The 21021-nt window shown below is 48.0% G+C and overlaps 10 protein-coding genes across 10 annotated transcripts; 5 read left to right on the plus strand and 5 right to left on the minus strand.

Annotated features, from left to right (window-relative positions):
* Positions 1-352: 352 nt before the first annotated feature.
* Positions 353-2213, plus strand: FOIG_10743 (uncharacterized protein). The gene is made up of 6 exons (XM_031211212.1): positions 353-479; positions 526-754; positions 805-1316; positions 1363-1442; positions 1495-1715; positions 1767-2213. The coding sequence occupies exons 1-6, from the start codon at positions 410-412 to the stop codon at positions 2071-2073; spliced, it is 1419 nt and encodes a 472-aa protein (XP_031059145.1). The 5' UTR covers positions 353-409; the 3' UTR covers positions 2074-2213.
* Positions 2214-2840: 627 nt separating this feature from the next.
* Positions 2841-4684, plus strand: FOIG_10744 (alkanesulfonate monooxygenase; the record flags this gene model as incomplete). The annotated part of the gene is made up of 8 exons (XM_031211213.1): positions 2841-2913; positions 2964-3104; positions 3159-3363; positions 3412-3424; positions 3474-3533; positions 3584-4140; positions 4193-4370; positions 4418-4684. 8 exons carry the CDS (start codon positions 2841-2843, stop codon positions 4640-4642), a joined length of 1452 nt encoding a protein of 483 aa, XP_031059146.1. The 3' UTR covers positions 4643-4684.
* A 104-nt stretch (positions 4685-4788) lies between these two features.
* On the minus strand, positions 4789-6634 carry FOIG_10745 (uncharacterized protein). The gene has a single exon (XM_031211214.1). It carries the CDS (start codon positions 6524-6526, stop codon positions 4943-4945), a length of 1584 nt encoding a protein of 527 aa, XP_031059147.1. The 5' UTR covers positions 6527-6634; the 3' UTR covers positions 4789-4942.
* Positions 6635-7550: 916 nt separating this feature from the next.
* FOIG_10746 (uncharacterized protein) lies at positions 7551-9510 on the minus strand. The gene is made up of 2 exons (XM_031211215.1): positions 9051-9510; positions 7551-8995 (listed from the first exon to the last, which is right to left on the minus strand). The coding sequence occupies exons 1-2, from the start codon at positions 9289-9291 to the stop codon at positions 8403-8405; spliced, it is 834 nt and encodes a 277-aa protein (XP_031059148.1). The 5' UTR covers positions 9292-9510; the 3' UTR covers positions 7551-8402.
* FOIG_10747 (uncharacterized protein) lies at positions 7575-8305 on the plus strand. Its single transcript, XM_031211216.1, has one exon. It carries the CDS (start codon positions 7669-7671, stop codon positions 8101-8103), a length of 435 nt encoding a protein of 144 aa, XP_031059149.1. The 5' UTR covers positions 7575-7668; the 3' UTR covers positions 8104-8305.
* A 708-nt stretch (positions 9511-10218) lies between the features above and the next one.
* Positions 10219-12231, minus strand: FOIG_10748 (uncharacterized protein). Its single transcript, XM_031211217.1, has one exon. It carries the CDS (start codon positions 12141-12143, stop codon positions 10407-10409), a length of 1737 nt encoding a protein of 578 aa, XP_031059150.1. The 5' UTR covers positions 12144-12231; the 3' UTR covers positions 10219-10406.
* Positions 12232-12359: 128 nt separating this feature from the next.
* On the minus strand, positions 12360-14203 carry FOIG_10749 (uncharacterized protein). The gene has a single exon (XM_031211218.1). The coding sequence runs from the start codon at positions 13801-13803 to the stop codon at positions 12511-12513; it is 1293 nt and encodes a 430-aa protein (XP_031059151.1). The 5' UTR covers positions 13804-14203; the 3' UTR covers positions 12360-12510.
* Positions 14204-14671: 468 nt separating this feature from the next.
* Positions 14672-16564, plus strand: FOIG_10750 (uncharacterized protein). The gene has a single exon (XM_031211219.1). It carries the CDS (start codon positions 15010-15012, stop codon positions 16513-16515), a length of 1506 nt encoding a protein of 501 aa, XP_031059152.1. The 5' UTR covers positions 14672-15009; the 3' UTR covers positions 16516-16564.
* Positions 16565-17103: 539 nt separating this feature from the next.
* On the plus strand, positions 17104-18884 carry FOIG_10751 (uncharacterized protein). Its single transcript, XM_031211220.1, has one exon. The coding sequence runs from the start codon at positions 17331-17333 to the stop codon at positions 18720-18722; it is 1392 nt and encodes a 463-aa protein (XP_031059153.1). The 5' UTR covers positions 17104-17330; the 3' UTR covers positions 18723-18884.
* On the minus strand, positions 18839-20113 carry FOIG_10752 (uncharacterized protein). Its single transcript, XM_031211221.1, has 2 exons — positions 19699-20113; positions 18839-19650 (listed from the first exon to the last, which is right to left on the minus strand). Exons 1-2 carry the CDS (start codon positions 19996-19998, stop codon positions 18928-18930), a joined length of 1023 nt encoding a protein of 340 aa, XP_031059154.1. The 5' UTR covers positions 19999-20113; the 3' UTR covers positions 18839-18927.
* Positions 20114-21021: the final 908 nt, after the last annotated feature.

A 21021-nucleotide genomic window follows, 5' to 3' on the forward strand; every position in this document is an offset into this window, starting at 1 on the left:
CTCCCTCCACGTACACAGACTGATACTTGAAGCGTAACCGAGGACAAGTCAAACGATGAGACTATACTAGCAAGGAAAACATTTCGAGTCTCGAACCGGATTCATACCGAGATTCTGGTAAACGCAATGTCGCCACAGATATACGTTTTGCGCTAGAAGAGTTAATGCCCAAAGGGCTGGGACTTCGGCAGTTGAGCTGTAGGTGTGGTCAAGGGTTGGATTGCGTGCTGGTGCTATCGTGTTGGGCGGTGGTTTCATGATGGGAAGGGAAATATAAATGTTGATCTTGTGCCTACTTCTGCAGAACATTTACAGCCGTGTCTCGCTAAAGATTCTGATAGCTATCAAGCTTCTTCTTCTGTTTCAACTTTCTTCAGTTCATACAGGATCATTCTGAAAGCAAGACAAGATGACGGCGGTAGAAAATCGACATGCAGACAGTGAGGTTGCTCCTCCTCCCAAGGATCAGCTTCTTCCTGGTAAGATTCACTATCCATATGCACGTCCTCTACTAATCCTGCCCAGTCAAGTGGTATCGCTCCACATTCTTCAACATCACAGTGCTGGGCTTGTGTAACTTGTCTGCCCCAGGTATCTGGGTAGCCATGAACTCGCTTGGTGCCGGTGGTGCAGCCTCGCCTAAGCTCATCAACGCTGCCAATGCCTTGACATTCTGTCTCATGGTGGTGTCTTGTTACTTCTCGAGTGCTATGGTTCGATATATCGGCATCAAGGGTGCTCTGATCTTTGGAACGTACGTCTACTCACACGAACTTACTCGTGAACGCCGCTGACGGGAGTTAGTCTTGGATATGCACCTTATGCTGCAGGTCTTTACACAAACAACCGTTTTGGAACAGAATGGCTCGTCCTTGTCGGCGCTGCTCTCTGCGGTATCTCGGCCGGTGTCTTCTGGATGGCCGAAGCCGCTATCGCCATCGCATATCCTGAGCCTTGGAACCGCGGTAAAGCTCTAGGTTACTGGCTCACTTACCGTCTATCCGGTCAGATCCTTGGTGGTGCCATCAATCTTGGTCTCAATGCCGACCGTAACGAGGCTGGAAAGGTCTCTTACACTGTTTACCTCATCTTCATTGCTCTCCAAGCTGTTGGTCCTTTCGTTGCTCTGTTGCTCAGCAAGCCGCATCAGGTTCAGAGGAAAGATGGAGTTACGGTCAAGTTGGAGATTGATAAGCTTCCTAGCTTCGAGCTGAAGGAGACTGCCAGACTCTTCTTCACGAAGAAGTTCCTTCTGGTCGTTCTATTCATTGGACAGGCTGTCTTTGCGGAATCCGTCTTCTTCACTTATCTTGCCTGTAAGACTCCCCGGTCTAGCTTCACACATGATACTAACTGATGCAGTGTGGTTTTCTGTTCGATCCCGTGCTCTTGGATCTTTCTTGGGCGGCATCGTTGCCGTCACCGCTGGTAATATTCTGGGTGTGAGTCTTTCAACCGCCCATCATGCCTCTGTTGCTGACAATATCTTGATAGGCTTGGCTCGACCGTACCAAGGTTTCTCTCCGTTTCCGCACCCGATCTTCTTTCGCCTTCCTTGCTACTCTTCAAGGTGCCTGCTGGATCTGGGCCACAGTCTTGGTTACCAGATTCCGTGAGACAAGACCAACCTACGACTGGGTCGATTCGGGATTCGGCCATTCATTTGCCATCTTCTTGTTCCTTACTTTGTCATTCCAGCTTAACTACCTCTTCCTGTGAGTAACCATGAACGCACATTACATGACCATGATCTAACGATTCTCTAGCTACTTCGTTATCCATCATCTCGCCAACACTCAAGACGAAATTATTCGTTTCTCTGCCCTTCTCCGAGGCACTGAGTCCGCCTGGCAAGCTCTCAGCTACGGCATTACTTCCTTGCCTCTATTCGCTGAGGTTGGTGGAGTTTACTTCAACTTCGCACTTTGGGGTCTTTCAATCTTCCCTGCTTGGTTGGTTCTCAAGGATTTCGGTTCTCATGCCGCTCCTTCTCTTGAGAGCCCCATCCAGGAGGTTGATAGTCAGAACTTTGGGTCTAACTCCGGCGAGGACAGTGATATCAAGAAGCACTAGACACTGGTGAGCTTATTTATGAACTCTGTGGAGGTATTCTTTAAAATGGTTTGAGAGGAGATGGCTCGAGAGTGTCATGAATTTAGAGATTTTATAGATATCGAATCTAGAATATTTACATGAGTTGTTGAAGCCGTGTACCTTTGTTATGCCTGTTGATAGAAGATGAAACAGCAGACGATATCAAGCCTGGTACCACCCTTCCAACTTCCCTGTACATAAAATAAAAATCTGATTACCAACTCCTTCTAGAATAACTGTTGTCTCAGAAGATTACAGATTCTGCGCCTCTGCAAGCTTCAGCGCGTGTAGCCCACGTGGGCGTGATATGCCACTCCCGACAACTCGGCACTCTGACATGAAACTTCCGAGCTAGAAACACCCGAGAAAACAACCCTGATAGAAATTCCCAATCCTTTACCCATTTTTGGAAGTTCCCTGAGTTTATCGTATGGAAATTGAGGGGTTGATCGGCATTTCCCATGAGCAAGACTCAGTGATGATTGCGCCATCGGTTAGTCCACCAAAACGCCTCTGTACGCCAAGGTCTCATATCTATAGCCTAAGGATACCCTGTCTAGAGCTATCACTTGCATATTCAGTCATGGGCTTAAGAATCACGCAATAGTCGTCTAGAAGTCCTGTATCGGCACCGATATCCGGAGCGTCTTAAAAGAAGAATAAGCTGGGAACCAGTACATTACCACCTAAACAACGAAGTCAGGCATAATCCAATCAGATCAGTTCCATTTTTGACAGTCAACATCATGGCATCTCAGAATCAAGCGGCCCAGCAGGGCAAGAAGAAGAGCCTTATCGTCAATGCCTTTGTCATGATGTGTAGGTACCCCCTCACCCCAGTCATACAAGATATACTGATAAGACTTTAGGCAGTGGTCATCAATCGCCAGGATTATGGAGACACCCCGAGGATGAGTCTTGGAGGTTCAAAGACACTGAGCACTGGGTCGAATTGGCCAAGTTGCTAGAAGACGCCAAGTTTCATGGCATCTTCATTGCTGATGTGTTGGGTAAGAGACTTGGATGATGAGGAGTAGCTTTCAGAGTTCTAACAACTGAAATAGGAGGCTACGATGTGTACAAGAAGTCCTTGGAACCTGCTATTATCTCTGGAGCTCAATGGCCTCTTACAGAGCCACTGGCTGTCATTCCTGCCATGGCTGCTGCGACTAAGAATATTGGATTTGGTGCCACTGTTTCTGTTACCTATGAACAGCCATATCATCTTGCTCGACGGTTGTCAACAGTTGATCACCTCACCAAGGGCCGGTAAGTCTTCTGTTATTCATTAGAAGAACCAACTAACGCTTTCAACAGTCTAGGCTGGAACGTAAGGATGTCGAGTATCAATCTAAGTTCGCTACTAATGAGACGTACAGATTGTCACTGGTTACCTGGACTCAGCTGCTCGCAACCTTGGTCATCCAGTTCAACTCGCCGTAAGTGTGATCTCCTTGAAGTAATAAATCCAGATTCTAATGATAGTTAGCACGATGAACGCTATGCCCAGGCCGAAGAATACATGGAAGTCATGTACAAGCTCTTCAACTCATCCTGGCGTGACGACGCTGTCAAGCTAGACCGTGAGCGAGGTATCTACACGGACCCCGCCCTTGTTCGTCAAATTGATCATAACGGTAAATACTTCAACGTTCCCGGTCCTCACGTCGTGGACCCCAGCCCGCAGCGAACACCACTTCTTCTTCAAGCAGGAGCCAGCAAGCCAGGTAAGGCCTTTGCAGCTCAGCATGCTGAAGCTATTTTTACTTCTGCACATGCACCTGCAGTGTGTAAGAAGAACATTGCGGAGATTAGACAGGTTGCGAAGGAACAGTTTGGCCGAGACCCAAACAATATCAAGGTCCTCGCTCTTGTCACACCTATTCTTGGTAGGACTGAGGAGGAAGCTCGGGCTAAGTATGATGAAGCGAGGAAGTATGCTTCGACTGAAGGTGCTTTGTCACTGTTCGGTGGATGGACGGGTATGGACTTGAATCAATACGGCGATGATGAGGAACTTCGACAGGTTGAAAGTAATGCTGTTCGGTAAGTTTCGTCCTCATAACACCAAAGTGCCTCAACTCATATGGTTCTTCAGATCAACTGTAGAAGGTTACGCCAAGTTCTCGCCCGCAAACTCAAAGTGGACGAAGCATACGGTCGCCGAGCATGTCAGCCTTGGAGGCAACGGGCCTCTGTTTGTCGGCACACCCTCTCAGGTAGCTGATAGCCTGCAAGTATGGATTGATGAGGCAGATGTCGATGGATTCAACTTCGTAAGTCCATATACACCCAATCTAGGAGTGTTTCTAATTGTGAGAAGGGATACGTCCTGTTCCCCGGTACCTTCAAAGATATCATCGAACTTCTACTCCCAGAACTTCGATCAAGGGGCCTCTTTTGGGACGATTACGCGGTGCCTGGCGGTAGCTACCGAGAGAACTTCTATGGCCTTCCTGGACAGAAGTATCCTCTCGAGGAGCATGCTGCTTCCAAGTATAGGTGGGCTGCCGGCGTGCCTGCAAGTGAACATAAGATTCCGCAGTAGATATGCTTGAAAGTAGCCTCAAAAAGATAAATAAAAAGAGAGTTATGTGAGTGGGAACGTTCTGTGACGTTCAGGTTCAGTCAAATTATCAAATCACCGAAGATGACCTTGCAAATCCACTCAATACAAGAGACTGAGTTCACAGACTGTGTATAACATGATAGTATGATCGTTTCAATTTTATGGTATGCTAATGAATAGACTATATAATGCAGTATTGAAACCAAGGTGTATAGAGATTACATCAGAGGTAGACTTGGAAACACTGGTCCAAAAGCCTACGGCCTTGGTAAGTTCTATCTACAGCTCATAGCGGAATTCTTTGTTCTCCAGATCCGTCAAATCCAGAAACTCATGGTTCTCTTCCACTCCGTACTGATCACCCAACGCAGCCTTCTCGGCATCCCTCTTCTTATTCCTTTGATTAAAGACCCATCTCATGACTAGCAAGTCAATGGTGCAAAGGAAGTAAATGATGCAGATGGAAATTTTGGCGGGGAGATATCGTGGTCCATCACGAGCTTGAAAGGTGTGAGGTGAGATGATGTTTCCAACAGTATATGCGATAGTTCCGATACATGAGACGGTGATTTTCTTGGTAGAGCCAGCGACGTTGGAGCTTTGTAGTCCTAGAATAGTGGTCCAGCCAATGGGAATGCCTCCAGTTGTGTAGTATCCAATAAGGGCGGGAACCTTTTCAGTGGTTGCCATTAAGATGGCTCCGACGATAGCAGGGATATGACCAGCAATGCAAAAGAACAACCGTTGTCTTGTCTTCATAGCTCCATAAGTCAGGCCAATCAGGAAGACGATCTCCCAAGCTCCGAGGGGAGTGACCAACAACAGAGACTCCTCATTGGTATATCCCATACCTTTGACAAGAATATTTCCGAAGCTGGTAGCAATAGAGTTCGGGATGTTGGCAGCAAAGACCCAGAAGGCATATAGCCAAGTCATGCTATCAGTCAAGGCCTCTTTAACATGAGCCCACTTGAATGTCTGAGTACCAATGCCCTGCACATTTCCTCGAATGCGCTCAAGATGCATGGCTTTCTTCTCTTTATCCAGAAATCCAGCGACTGCAGGAGAGTCTGGCATGATGAACCAGAAACTGATCCCAACCACAACGGTGAGGAGACCAAGAACAAGGAAGATAACTTGCCATCCTTTCAGAGCAGCATTTGGATCTTTGCCAACATGCGTTGCAACACCGTAAGCAAAATATCCACCAAACATCTGAGCGGCACCACAGACAGAAAACCAAATGCCAACTCGAAAAGCTTGTTCTTCTTTCGTGTACCATTGGGATGTGAAAAGGACCCATGCTGGGACAATGGCGGCTTCGAGGGCACCAAGAAAGAATCGACAGGCTAGAAGACCACTGAAATTGTGGCATGCAGCCATACAAGCGAGAGTCACGCCCCAAAGTGTAACGTTAACTGAGACGTATTTCGCGAGAGGGAATACTTGGAGAAGACGAACGGTGGGGAATTGAAAGCCGAGTTGACCGAAGAAGAAAATCGAAGCGACCCAGTTGAACTCATTTCCCTTGAGACCAGTTGATTGTTGGATGCCAGTAACGCTTGCGTAAGAGACTGCAGTCTTGTCGATGTACTGTAAGAAGTAGACAGTACAAATGAGAGGCATGATATGAGTATCGATGCGGCGGATGAGTCGTTTGTTGGCTTTGGCATCGAAAGGTCGACTGATTCCGCCCGTTTCATTCAACAAGTCAAGGGCAGCATCTGCTCCGTCTCTGTGGGCATGATGGTCATGCTTTGGAATGTCATTTACATCAGCATGGGTATTTTTGACCGAGTTGTCAGAAGAGTCTGGTTCATCAGCCCCAATGGGAGCGGGCTCGATGGCCTTGTCATCTGCCATAGTTCAGCAAGAGAACAGGCGAGTTTGCATGAAAATTAACCGCCATGGTAATCTGTTGGTGGGGTGTGATATTTATATTTTTAATTTGGTGAAAAGAAAATGTCGACATTGCATCCTATTCATTTGAAGCCAACAGGTCCCACGTTGTGTGGAGTGATTTATCAAGGATAATCGCCCCAGCTTCCTATCTTGGTTTATCATGCCCACTCAAATTGACATGTCGACCCATTATCTGAACTTCAGCCAAGCACGTCATTGGGAGCTGAATGGTGTGAGGAAAGATTACACGACTTATTCAAACTCTTCATACAACAGATACGAATCTCTCGATATAGAGTAGTTCATGGCGTTGGTGCCAATATCAGAATCATGGTTTATGAGATACAGGATACAGTGTATACGGCAGAAGTCTACCACTAAAGTGTACTAGCACATTGAACTACGAGTCCTGCAAAAGACTCGTCTTGAACCAATTTTACGGAACAATGCATTTGTTAAATGGATTTATCATATCATATATACTATGTCTCAGGTGGTGAACGTTCAACGGACGTCCAACGGCATGCCATCATGGCTGCCAAGGGAAGCAGAACTTCATGATAACCCAAGAATTACCACAAAGTAGATTTTTGTTGATTTCATGCATCGGGATACAAATTACGAAGCCTAATACGTCTGTGGCGTTTGAGTATCATTTCTCAAACTTCACGGTGCCCGTGAAGAAAGGTCCCATGGCTCGCTGAACATTTTCACGACTGTCCATTGCGGATAAAGAAACATGCCGAGTTCTCATTCAGCAAGAAGCTTGCTTATCCTGCAATTACCATCACTCTTCGGCTTCGTCCTCGCAACAGGCAGCAACTAGTTAATTGCCTTGTTTTCATTGGATCATGAACGCCACTGAGTTTGGTATAGTGTTGTTTTTAACTTTGAGTAACCGCAATGGTGACGATCGACGAAGTTTCACCAATAGTCTTGACCCAAAAGCGCCTCAGCTTACCAGGTCTCATGGAAAGGGCTGAAGCTCAACTTGTACAAAGAAGGGCGTGCTCCCGTTGAATCGGCAGCTCAAAGAACCGCTTTCCTGCAATTTTTTATCAACCTTTAAACCTCATAGCTGTCATTTTGAGCACGCACATATCATGCCTCGATATATGATCCTCATCAAAGCTTCTCCAGAAGCTGAAAACCCAACTTCCACTGGACCCGAGATCTTTGAAGAGATGACCACCTTTAACGAAGAGCTTCATGCAGCTGGCGTTCTTCTCTCAGCCGATGGCCTCAGTCCAACCAAAGATGGCTACCGTGTTACATACTCCATGGATGGTCCTGCACAGGTCACCAAGGGGCCTTTTGACGTTGTGAGAGAAGGGCACGTTTGTGGCTGGTGGATTCTCAAGACCAGAGACGGTGAAGAAGCTGTTAGCTGGGCGAAGAGAATTCCTTTCAAGGAGGGCGAGGTCACGGTCAGGAAGATTGCTGAGTTGGTTGACTTTGGGGACAGTGTGACGGATGATGTGAGGGAGAGGGAGAAGAAACTCGCCAAGGAACTGGAGAAGAAGAATGAAGGGAACTAAGAAAGGCAGGTTAGGCTGTACTTGCTGCAATCTTTAGGAGGCAGTGATATTGCTTCCTTACTTCGGAGTAAAGCATCATGTTAGAGGTTGCTTAGATGTCGCTATCTTTACTGGTCATCACTCACTGTTGCGCCGATGAGACGAAGATATTGTTAATAAAATTCTTGGTATTGAAATGGGTAATTAAGAAACATATCACCGGCTGATCCAATCAACTCCATGCTTTGCTATACAACATCTTGAAACCTTTTGACCCTCGGGTTATACACAATCCCCCTCTACATCCATCTTATTATCAACTAAGGCGCCTCATGAAGGCCACCAGGTCCCTGGTATCCGTTCTGCGACGGGTGAACCCAAGGCTGACCGGCCATCTCAGCCGGAGCCTGCTGCGTGGGAGGCTTGTAGTACTCCTGCACAGGCTGGTTCTGCGCACCAACAGGCATCTCACTGGGCGGCGCGTATCCTCCAGCTGTAGCACCTTTGCCCTTTCGGAAATGTCGCCAGAGAAGAAAGCCAGCACCGGCGAGCAGGGCAATACCTCCAATGGTCGCGCCGACCGCCACGCCGGCTACGGCACCAGTGGAGAGGCCTCCATCATCTTTGTCGGAGGAAGTGTCTGTTGTTGTCTCGGTCGCAGCGTCGGTTGTTGTCGTCTCAGAGAGGGCACCGGTCGATGAAGGACTTGGGAGGGCGGTTGTTGAAGCAAGAGAGGCAGATGTCGTCTCGTCTTTAGGGACAGTAACGTTGAACGCAGCTGAATTGGCGACGATGTCGTTTGTGCCGGATTTGAAGAGGGAGTAGTGGAAAACAGCGTCTCGGTTGTCACCAACTTCTGTAGAGAAACCGCCAAAGTTGACTGTCCAGATAAAACTCGTCGATGTTGTGTTTTCTAGGCATCAGATGTTAGCTGATAGGGACCTCGGAGAGTCTACGCGCGCGTGTACCTTTCAGCTGGACGAAAAACTGAGTACCGCCGCCAGCGGGAGGATAGTCCTGCCAGAGCAATAGGTTGGTCTCTTCAAGGTCCGTATTCCATTCCACGTTCATGCTATCATCGACATCGTATGTTGGGTTATTCTTCCATCCCGAAGAACCAGATCCTCCAGGGGTAACAAAACTGGTGTCAGCAGCAACTCTGGCGGCAAAGCTGCCCAGCAGTACGGTGAAGGGTAAGATGGCGAGCATTATGTCGTTATAGAGCTTCTCTCAAAGAATATCAGAACTTTCAGCCTCGCGATCCTTAACAAGAGGCTATCACGAGTTTTTGTTGGTCAACCAGTCTCAGCAGGCCAAGATGATAAAAGCAGAAGAGAAAAGGTAGTAGAAGGGGAGACACCACGCTCAGTTGCTCAGTCTCTGTTTCATCACTCAGCCCCGATGGGTGAAGATCCATGTCTTAGCGTTGAAGGAGAAATTTTGGGGGCCGGGGTGTTGTCCAGTGAGACGGTGAGATTATAGGTAGGAGTTCCGCTTTCTGACACTCGAGACCACTAGCTCGGATCCTTCTGATACCAAAATTAATTTAATGGCGTGGATTAGGAGCGGATTTATAAGAGACTCCGACTGAGGCTGCAGCGACGGGAAATTGAAATTGAGTTAGTGGCGATAGCACGGATATGTAAAGATACCCAACGGAGGATAGTTTTCGGTTCAATGAGTTGAGACACTGACCAAATCTCCTTATTTAGATGAACTTGTACAGTAATCAGATCTGATCTTTACGTTTAAAGCTTAAAATCAACCGTGTTGTATAAAAATAAACAATTACCGCCATTGAGGGATAAATTCACCAAGCCACGCGATCCAAGCCAGCCAGGCCCAAGTTCGAGCTTAGACGCCCGATGATCCCTGCAGCCAGTCAGCCTTAGCCATGGATATCCATGGGTTCAAGCGCCACTCCGAGGCGTGGCTTCGGGTAGGGCCATGCCAGCCGATGTGGTTTCAGCCATGGAATCAGATGTTGACTACCCTGAAGTGACCAAAAGACGAATTGTTTGGCAGTCTGCTGAGCCCAATATGAGGTTCTGATTAATTTTTATGGTTACAATGACTCAAATGTGTGCGTACGGTCAGGTTACATCTGTAGATAAAATGCTGACAGCATTAGGACAGCTGTTCTGTTCCTTGCAGATAAATGAAACGTTGATCTCACGGCATACGCATATCGGGACAACCATTTTTGCCAACATAAAGGAATGTCATATCTTACTCATACTGATCTTGTATCAACATCAAACGTATCTCTACTTGCAACATGCGCTAAAATCAAGCCAAACCAAGAAAGATTTCCGATCACCAGCTCAGAGACGAGAGTTCACCTTCTTCAGCTCTCCTCCATCGGAATCATTCTCACCCAAGATCTCACGAACAAGAGCCCTTCCAGCAGCACGTCCCGAGAAGATACATCCTCCAACAAACGTTCCCTCAAGAGAATTATACCCATGTACACCTCCACCGCCAAAGCCCGCAACTTCACCAGCTGCGTATAGCCCAGGGAACGGGGTGCCGTCTGCTCGCATGACATTGCTATCCAGATTCGTCTCAATACCGCCAAGAGTTTTGCGCGTAAGAATGTTCATCTGCACAGCGATCAAAGGTCCATGGGCCTTGTCAAGTAGTCTATGAGGCGGAGCAACTCGGCTTCGGCGATCAGCCCAGTATGTTCGCGCATTATTGATAAGCATTGCTTGTGCGTCTTTTGAGTATGGGTTGTTAAACTGGCCGTCTCTTGTTTCCACTACCTCTTTGATAGCATCGAACTCCAGTAGCGGACCATTGCGTTTCTTGGCGAGTTCGTTCATACCGACTACTAAATCTTCCAGGTTATCGCGGACGACAAAGTCCTTGCCGTACTTTTGAAAGTTCTGAACAGGGACGGTGCCTTTCTTGCCAAAGATTCGGGTGAGAAGCAGCCAGATGCTCTTATTAGTAACATCGGGATTCTGCTCTGAGCCAGAGAGGGCGAATTCACGGGCGATGATGCTCTGGTCGAGGATGAACCAGGTGTAGTCATATCCCGTGCTGCAGATATACTTTAACGTCGCAAGGGTATCGGTACCTGGGTAGAGGAATGGTGGCAGTCGCTTGCCAGTTGCATCGAGCCAAAGAGATGAAGGGGCAGGGAGGACTCTAATACCATGGTCTGGCCAGATGGGGTTCCAATTCTGAAGACCTTCAGTGTAATGCCACATTCGGTCGCGGTTGATGACGTTCGCGCCGGCATCTTCGGATATACCGATCATGCGTCCATCAACATGATGGGGAACACCAACGACGAAGGTCTCTGGGATCTTGGGACCTAATCTCTCGACAGGCCATGCAGCTTTGACGGCATCGACATTTCCTCCAATGCCGCCGGAAGAAACGACAACTGCTGAGCCGTAAATTTCAAACTTGTCTTTTTCGACCCGGTTCGACTTGACTCCACGGGCAGCATCATCATCTTCAAGAATTGTGCCTCGTACTCCAACAGCACGTCCGTTGTCGTCGATGATCAACTCATCAACTCTGTGTCTGAACTTGAAGGTGACGATGCCCTTCTCTGCGGCTTTCTTGACAGGGTCTGCAAAGACCTTGACGACCTCTGGTCCTGTACCCCAGCTAACATGGAATCTTGGAACAGAATTTCCATGGCCATCTGCAGTACCATCACCTCTCTCAGCCCAACCAACATTCATCAAGAAGCCGAGGCCTCTCGCCCTGACATAATCCTCCATCTCATCTGTGGCGAAATCCACGAAGGCTTTGGCCCACTTACGCGGCCAGTAATCCTCCTTTTCACGATCAAATCTCGCTGAGCCCATCCAATCTCTATACGCCAATTCCTTTGAGTCTTTGATTCCCATTCTTCGCTGATACGAAGAATCGACCATGAACACACCACCCAGCGACCAAAAAGCTTGTCCGCCGATGTTGTTTTCATTTTCTTGATCGACCAACAGAACTGGGACTTTGCGCTCTGAGAGTTCAAAGGCTGCGACGAGGCCAGCCAGGCCAGCGCCGACAATGATGACGGGTTGTTTTTCTTGAGGAGCCATAACTAAATTGTGTGATTATGTTTTGGAAAAGAGAAGGAAGCGGCGCAGACGCGCAGAATATGAATACGGAGGTTCGGGACGCGCGGGGTTGGATCACCCCAAATAGAGTTGGTCTACCCTTGTCGATGCCTCGGCTCATAGAACATGCGCCAAGCCACAGTCGCAGATGCAAGGAATGCAAGACTTTAAGATAGACGCGGCACTTCACACGGGATACAATAATTGGACAATGGCATGATCGGAAGATTATAAACTTTACTTGGTCTCGTTCATCAATTACGCGTTTATATGACCTCAGGTATCCGGGTTCCGAAATTCAAACTCAACGCCGATCTCCAGAGCACTTCTAAATATCAATCTCTACAGGTCATAGACCAAGATCAGGCTTCTTGGCCTGCTCGATCTTCAACTTCTTCTCTTCCTCCGAGAGCTTGTCCCACTCAGCGACGTTCTCGTCCCAGAGCCTCACGCACTCCACGTTCCAGTTGCAGTCCTCAACCTGACCGTATGCTGGATGACGATAGCGAGGATGCTTGCTGGGCCAGTTGGAGGCATGGTAGTGGTGTTTGACCAAGGCTCCACGAGAGTCGTGGTTGCCAGAGTCTGAGTGGCCTTGTCCAGCACAAAAGGCCTCGACGTTGAGAACAAGAACCCGACCGACAACTCTGGACTCATCCAGGTTATGGAATAGATCCCATGTGACCTTTCCACCACGATGATTCTTGCGCATCTGCTCCAGCAAAGCTCCTGTAAAGGCAGAAGGACCAGTGCCGCTGATGACTTGGTCAAAGGTAAGCTCGATATCTCCAAGAGCAACCTTTTGTTTCTTTGCTTCAGCCTTGAGCCAGACCATGATGTGCTCGATAAGGTGTAGCATGACTGGTTGGTGAGGCTTTGCAATGATAGTCCATTGGCAGAAAGACTTTGATTTCTTGCCTAGGATAGGATGATCGCTGAACTCGGGCTGATCAATCTCAACACCAACAATCAAGTCAATGTCTCTCTCGTCGTACCGCTCGGGGATAAAACGATGCACAGGTCTCAGCGCTTCGACGTCAATGTCTGCGTAGACACCTCCTTGAGCATACATGATCATGTATCTCAATAGATCAGCCTTGATAATATGCAAGTTGATGCTCTTGTAAAACCTGACAATATCTGGCCGATTTATCGCACTCCCCGCACCAAAGTGCTCCTCCACAAACGCAAGCTCGTTGTCGTCTGTGAGAACTTCATATCGCATTCCAGGGTTCTTATTAACCCACGTCCTTGAGGTGATCAAGTCACGATCCTCAAAGTTTAATGGATCCACTTTCCACGTTTGCCAGATCTTTTGTGGAAACGTGCTAAAGCGTGATGGTGTTGATACAATCTCTTTTTCTTTTCGGAACACGCCGAGGGGGCTGGGTATCGAGTAGAAGATGTCGAAGTTAAGGATGATGAAGAGGACGAGGACACATGCCATGTACAGTGGTATACATCTTTGCATCTGGGCTGGGACTTTGTTTCTGAACTTTGCTGTCGAGGCTGCTAGAGTTGGCGAGCCCAATGGAGTGCCCATCTTGGTATCGTAGCTGTCGGTCTTTGTAACGGTCCACTCAACAGTGGTAGGAGGGATACGAAGGTTAGACGGGATATTTCGACGAGGGCCACTCGCCATGACCTGTAGACGTTTTCACAGGCAAGAAGCTTCTCTGCAGACAAAGCAGAAGAGACACTGAACGAGGAGAGGGAAAAAAGAGTTATCTGCAGATGGAAAATGCAACATGCAGCTGAGCCCTAGAACCCTTAAGTGGAACTCGACGTAACCAAGCTTTTACCAAGAAAAGAACTACGGAGCTTTCACAAGACGAGAGAGACGTTTTCTTATCAAATTACCGTCTTGCAGCTGCGGAAGAGGACCGAAGAAGGATTGTGGAGAGAGAATCCATGGCTGACCCCATGTGATTGTTGTGCATCTCGGCAGGGGTTGAGTAGAGAACTTCCAGGAAAGGCAGCTCCTCCGGAGGATGGGGGGATCGTGGAGGTGGGTTGGAGCGACCTGGGGTACGAGGCCGTGCTTCTGGGGGGATGCGATGGGGCATGGGGTAATTAATTGGCCGAGTTGGTGATGCATCAGAAAGTGAGGTTGTTGGTTGTGAAGCGTCGTCTTGATGTCCAGCTATACCAGTAGTGAAACTCTCTAAGAATAGGTCGGCACGTGTGTATAAACTGTAATTGGCAGTATCAAGATCATCATGCCACAGACATTGTGGCTTTAACGTGCCTTGCAGAAGTCTAACGTCAAGCCACCCATAGAATCGTTCTGATACTAGGCATACAACTCCCGCCTTGGCTTGTGATCCGGGGAACGAGCCTCGGATATAGCCCCTGTCCCCAATCCCCGCACACGAACCATTCCCTAATCATACAAGCCTCCCGCCCCAACCCATACATCCTCATCCATTGTTGGTTGAGTTAATTACTCACTGTGGCTGCCGAATTTCCGTGGTGTCCTAATAAAGGCGCTTTTATGGAAGGATTCTGCAACGCTGGCCCCCATGTAACATCACCGCGGTGCAACGTCATGAGAACGAAGATATGCCTCCATGGAGATGATGATTTTCTTTTCACGCCGTTGGTCTCCGCACACCAAAAGTCCCAATCCCTGCTTCGTGATAATTACCCCATCTTCAAGGGCCTTGTTTTTTGTTCTTTGTCATATTTTTACACATGCTTTCCTCGGCTTGTGATTCTTAGTTGGGGCTTTTCTCCGAGTCGCATATCGGGAGTTGCGGAGTACATCAGGTCCCTCGTCTTCATCAATTGAACAGACAACATCTTGAATTGTCAAGTTTTCTGTTCCAAAGCCCCAAATCGTCTCAAAATGTCGCCTCGAACAAGTGGTCTCTTGGACAGCGACGACTGGGATGAAGTCAAGACGGACTCAAGCTCAGACTGGACACTTGCAAAGTCCTACTCATCCTGGAAACCAGCGGCTGCAGGCGGCAAACTAAAACACATCATCAACACCACCAGAGCTGCCATTCGCGCCAGAACACGGCCTCTAGAGAACCTCCGTCCAACAGCTTACCTAGACGGTCTTCGAGGTTTCGCAGCTCTTCTCGTGTATTTCCATCATCATGAACTTTGGGTACACGACGTCGTTGGCCAGAACGCAATCCTCGAAAATGCCTTTGGCTATGGAGGAAAGCATTACTTTGCATCATTCCCCTTCATAAGGCATTTCTTCACAGGCGGTCATTACGCGGTATCGACATTCTTCATCATCTCAGGCTATGTTCTGTCGCTCAAACCAATGGGCCTTATTCAGTCTGGGGAGCATGCGCAATTGGGCGATGTCATAGCATCTTCGCTCTTCAGGCGCTGGATTCGCCTTTACCTCCCTCTCATCATGTCTATGCTCGTCTACATCACATTATTACACATATTTGGCGTCTGGGTACGAATCATGACGCAGCAAAAGAGCTGGTACGACGAACTTTGGGCTTTCTACTATGAGTTCAAGAATTTTAGTTTCGTCTTCAAAGAAGGTGGAGAGCCATGGTTGACCTACAACCGCCACTTATGGTCTATCCCCATTGAATTCAAAGGCTCTGTCGTTATCTTTACAGCACAGATGGCGTTCTCTCGATGTTCGAAGAATGCTCGTCTCTGGTGTGAGGCGGGTTTGATCTTTTACTTCATGTACATTGCAGATGGGTCATTCTACTCCATGTTCACGGCTGGTATGCTGCTCTGCGATTTGGATCTTCTTGCCAGCAAGGGCGATCTGCCCCGCTGGATGGCACGTCTAGAACCTGCCAAGGAGTTTATCTTTTACCATCTCCTGATCTTCAGCTTGTTCCTTGGTGGGGTCCCATCTGAGAACCGCAATGTTGAGCAGCTTGCCAAGAACAGGGGTTTCTACTACCTTTCATGGTTCAAGCCTCAAGCAGTGTTTGACTACAAATGGTTCTACCTCTTCTATGCAGCTGTCTTCTTAGTTGCATCTATCCCTCGAATCTTCTGGCTGAAGAGCTTCTTCGAGACGAGATTTTGCCAGTGGCTCGGACGTATCTCGTTCGCTCTATATCTTGTCCACGGCCCGGTGTTATGGACTATTGGTGAGAGACTCTACGTGGCAGCGGGGTGGCAGAACGAGGAGATCATGAAGAACATTCCCCATTGGGCAAACAAGCTAGCCTTGCCAATGTCTGGGCCCTTGGGATTGGAGATCTCATTTCTACTACCTCAGCTGATCCTCGTGCCCTTGACGTTCGGGCTAGCTGACGTCGTGACACGGTTTATCGACACGCCCAGCGTTAAGTTTGCAGCGTGGTTCTATAAGAAGGCGTTGGGGGATCCAACTAGCAAGCAGGCCAGAGCGTAGCATAAATCTTGATGCAGAATAAATCAAGCTTAATTCTTTTCGGTAACATCACATGTGTCATTGCCATGCTAGTCTCAGCTCTCCCACCGTTAGATCTGAAGATATCTACCCTCAGACCTCCGATGTCAGATCGATTTGGGGCATAATGTCGCATGCTCTTTTTGCTTGTGATTCTCGGCTCACCGCCAAGTGATGGAGGGTCACCTGCATGAGATTGCCGTCGAAGAATGCAACGGCTTCGTATTACCAAGCCATGTCAGGAACCCCAACCTCTTCTCATTACGCTAATCCCCGCTCCCGCGACTAAGATCTGCACACCTCCACGATCAGAAAGGAACGTCCCCTGTTCAGGAACCTGCGCCGTTCACTAGTGCAATGTCACCCCGCAAAAGTACCTCAGCAGCCTCGGCATGCATATGAAAAATGTGTCGACGTCGAATTGCGGCGGCATTGAATGTCACAATCTGCCAGGTTGTCCCCGTCAACCCATCTTCAGCTGCGTAGGGTCCTTGAAATGTCATTGGTCTTTTAGTAAAAAGCCAATTGCCGTGGCTGCATGGATATCACCATCTCCAGACTCCGCATCTCCCGCGTGAATAATCTCTCAGCTCCTCTTCGGCGTAAAGGGTCATCTTACGGTTGACCCCTGTCCACGGAGTGTGGTTCGAATAAGGATTAGTTAAATGACGTACGGCGCAGTCACAGTCACAATCAGCTGCATTGTTATCGTTCAAGGGCTTCACTAGACCCCGCCTGCATCAAACTCCATTCTCCGACACATTCGCTTCTTTACGACGTGCATTGAATGCTTCAAGATGCTCGTCCGAGATTCTCGAAAGCTGGTGCTATTTGTGATACCAGTCTTTCTTCTTGTTATCTTTGCTCTGAAGCTCTATCTTGATCCATCATCTTTTCCTGCCCACGTTCAAGGATGGGTTCCATCACAGCTGAAGAAGTCACCTGGGGATGAGCAAGAGCTCTTGGCTGACGAAGAACCATCCACAACAAAAGCGTTGCCAGTTCAATCGTCACCGGCTGCCAAGACAGATACGCCAGAAGACAAACCTTTCGGCGAGGGTATCGTTCCTCAAGATGTCAGCGCAACACACATTGAAGTCTTCTCGTTATCTACCAAAGACAAGAAGTTCTTCGAGATTGACTTCAGAGACTTCACTGCTCTCAACCCGAATCTCATCCCCCATCCTACACTGGAAAACACATGGATTGTCGTAGCTCAATGGCTGCAAGAAGGCGGCAATTCACTCTGGTTTGCTGAGCTTGTTTGCAATGCTGCATTCCAAGACGGCGTCCTTCGATGTCTTCACTCACCCACTACTCTGCCTGTCACTGCGACTGTGGGAGGAGACAAATGTCAAGGCGACATGGCATATTTCCATATGAACATGGGTCCACACGATGCACGTGTGTTTTATGGCCCTGATAGGCCTTACACGACATATGGCTCAAACTCCATACACACTTGCTTTGGCCAGTTCGTTCAGGACTTTCGTACACTAACAGGCTGGTCGGGTGATATGGAAAATCTGGGTGTATTCAGAGTCGGCACTGAGCTTCAAAGACCACTGCCATGGAATGTGGTTGAGAAGAATTGGTTCCTCTTCTGGGATTCTAACGGCAATATGTATACGCACTACGACATCAAGCCTAAGAGGGTGTTTGCCCAAATGAACCCCGATGGCTCAGCTGGTCCTGATCTTGCACCAGCCGCAGCAGGCGATGAGCAATGCCTGGCCAAATATCTCCCCAAACTCCAAACCGACCTCGAGTCCATCCACCAGACCACCAATTCTCTCAAAGTCACCATGTGTCGTCGAGACGAACCCTCTTGTGTCCCTGATGATAACAACACCTTCATCATGGTGATATACCAGCATAAATCCTACTTCAACTATCACAGTGTGTACGAGCCATATGTTATGCTATTCAAGCAGCAGGCTCCCTTTGAGATTCATGCCATGTCAAGAAAGCCTATTTGGATTCATGGTCGAAAGAAGTATCCCGAGAAGGAGACTTCAGATATGTTTTATGTGACATCTATGAGCTGGAAGAGTCGTGAGCAGAAGTATCATGGATTCATTGGCGATGAGATGTTCCTGGGCTTCGGAGTTGAGGATGTTAGAACGGGTGGAATCGATATAAGGGCAGAGGATCTGTTGAAAGACATGGGCTTATGTTTTGAGGGATAGATATATATCACTGTATGAATCTATTTAGAGTAGTGGCGAGACGGCTGAATAATGTTAATGAATTTTAATGGCCCTAGATCCCGCGGAACGCTCACGATAAATTAGACCATGGATTATTCTGTTGGATAATGATTCAACAACCTTCATCACGATTACCTAGAGTTTTCTGCCTCGGCAGTCTCGATAATGGCTCTACTCAAGCTGACTATCTCAACTGCGGATAAGCTCCAAGAACAGCCTGTCCTCCTGTATGAATAAAAAGAACATTCTTGCCTTTCAGTCCGCCGCTCTTGGCTGTATGGAGCAGTCCGTTGAAGGCTTTACCCGTATAGACAGGATCAGTCAGAATACCCTCCGCTCTTGCTAGCTCCTTCATTCCATCAGCGGTGCTCTCATTGACCTGTCCATATCCTTCCCCGATATAAGAAGCATCAATTTCAAAGTCGTCTTCCGTGATCTCATCCGGAGACACGCCAATCTTTGAAGCTGCGTTCTTTGCTATGCTCAACACCTTTTCAACAACATCCTCTTTCTTCGGATACAATACCGAAAATCCAATGAGATTCTTCTTATACCCTGTAATGCCCTGCTTTTGCGCCAACTTGAGGCCTGCGAGTATACCTCCCAGCGTGGAACAAGAACCCGCAACAAGAGCGATGACGTCAAATGTGACGCCGAGCTTTGCTTCTTGTTCAAGCAGTTCAAATGCCCAGCGTGCATAGCCCAAGCCTCCAAGAGGATGCGTGCTCGCCCCAGCTGGGATTGAATAAGGCTTTTGCCCACGACCTTTGAGAATTCGGATCACAGTCTCTTCGCTGGTGTCTGGGGCGAAGGTCTCAGCGCCTAGAATTGAGTTTGCTTGGATATTGCCGAGATACTTGTACTCAGCGTCTTCGGATGCAACACGATTGGCCGGATAAAGAGCAACCTTTTTAATCAGTCAATGAGCTTCTGTGACGTCTAGCAACTAACTCACCTTAAGACCAAGTCGAGCCGCAGCAGCAGAAGTTTGACACATGTGGTTTGATTGCAGTCCGCCCGTAGTCACAAGGGTATCGGCTCCCTGCGCGATGGCATCCGCTAAGACATATTCGAGCTTGCGTACTTTATTGCCGGCAAAAGCAAGGCCCGAGTTGCGGTCCTCACGGGCTATCCATAAGCTCGCGCCCCCATCTATAGATGAGCTGAGGCACGATAATCGCTCGATGTCTGAGGGTCGGTCGAAAAGCAACTGTACCCGAGGAATCTCGGCGAAGGGTGACGGGAGCTTAACCATGATGGCGTTATATCATATGGAGCGAGATCAAAGAATAACAAGTGATATCTATCGGGGACCGTCTGTTGCTTGGTAACGCTCAAGGACAAAGAGAATCGCCAAAATAAATACAGAGAAGTCCAAAGGGCGTAAATCTGACATTGGGTGCATTATTAAGCAACATCTGCTGCGCTTATGTCGATTGGCGCAATATTCTCAGATAAGTGACCTTCATCCCTGCATCACGCATATAAAGCAAAACGTATCACGGCAATAGCCAAAGGATTTCCGGTATGAGCTCACTCTGATTGACTGACTACACAAGAATTCGCTCATTTATAGAATCTTGAACAATTTAATATCTTACTGTATGTAACAACCGTGATATTAGAGCTTAATAGTCAATATTTCAGTGACTATTTCCGCAAAGATCTAGAAGGTGTGACTATGATATCACACAAAAGTTTGTAGAACTCATGAGTAACAGAGATACTTTCGCTATTCGGCCGTGACCTCTCTGAAATCTTGATGGACCAACAATGGGATTATGGGGCATCACAACATACACCCGGACCCACTTACATGGCTTTGAGAGGAAAAGAGTCACAGAAATCAATAAAAACTAGATTATGCCCACTTTTCACCGAATTTCTGACCCAAGAGGCAGAAATAGCCGTGAATTCGAGATAATATGAATAAGCATAAACGAACACAGCTCTTGGCGAATCTCCTTCACCGCTGTCAAATACCGCTTTAGGCAATCCACAGCGTACCTCGACGGACCTCTGGCTGAGGGACCAGTGGCTGACCAATGACGTTGATAGCAAAGGCGCTAATGCATTGGAGTCTTGGCTCACTATTACAGTTTAGACTCGTTATAAGCGTAAATATTCCCGCCAGCCAATCTCGAATCGTTTTCTGCCACTTTGACTCTTAACACGACATCAAATCGGGCATTTAAGACTTAGAACCGGAATATTAAGATTCAAAATCAGTAGATCTACAGTTTGATCGGGCTGATGGAACCTTCGGGGCCCGTGGAGG

Source organism: Fusarium odoratissimum (genome assembly GCF_000260195.1).
Source record: "Fusarium odoratissimum NRRL 54006 unplaced genomic scaffold supercont1.19, whole genome shotgun sequence".
Lineage (NCBI taxonomy): Eukaryota > Fungi > Ascomycota > Sordariomycetes > Hypocreales > Nectriaceae > Fusarium > Fusarium odoratissimum.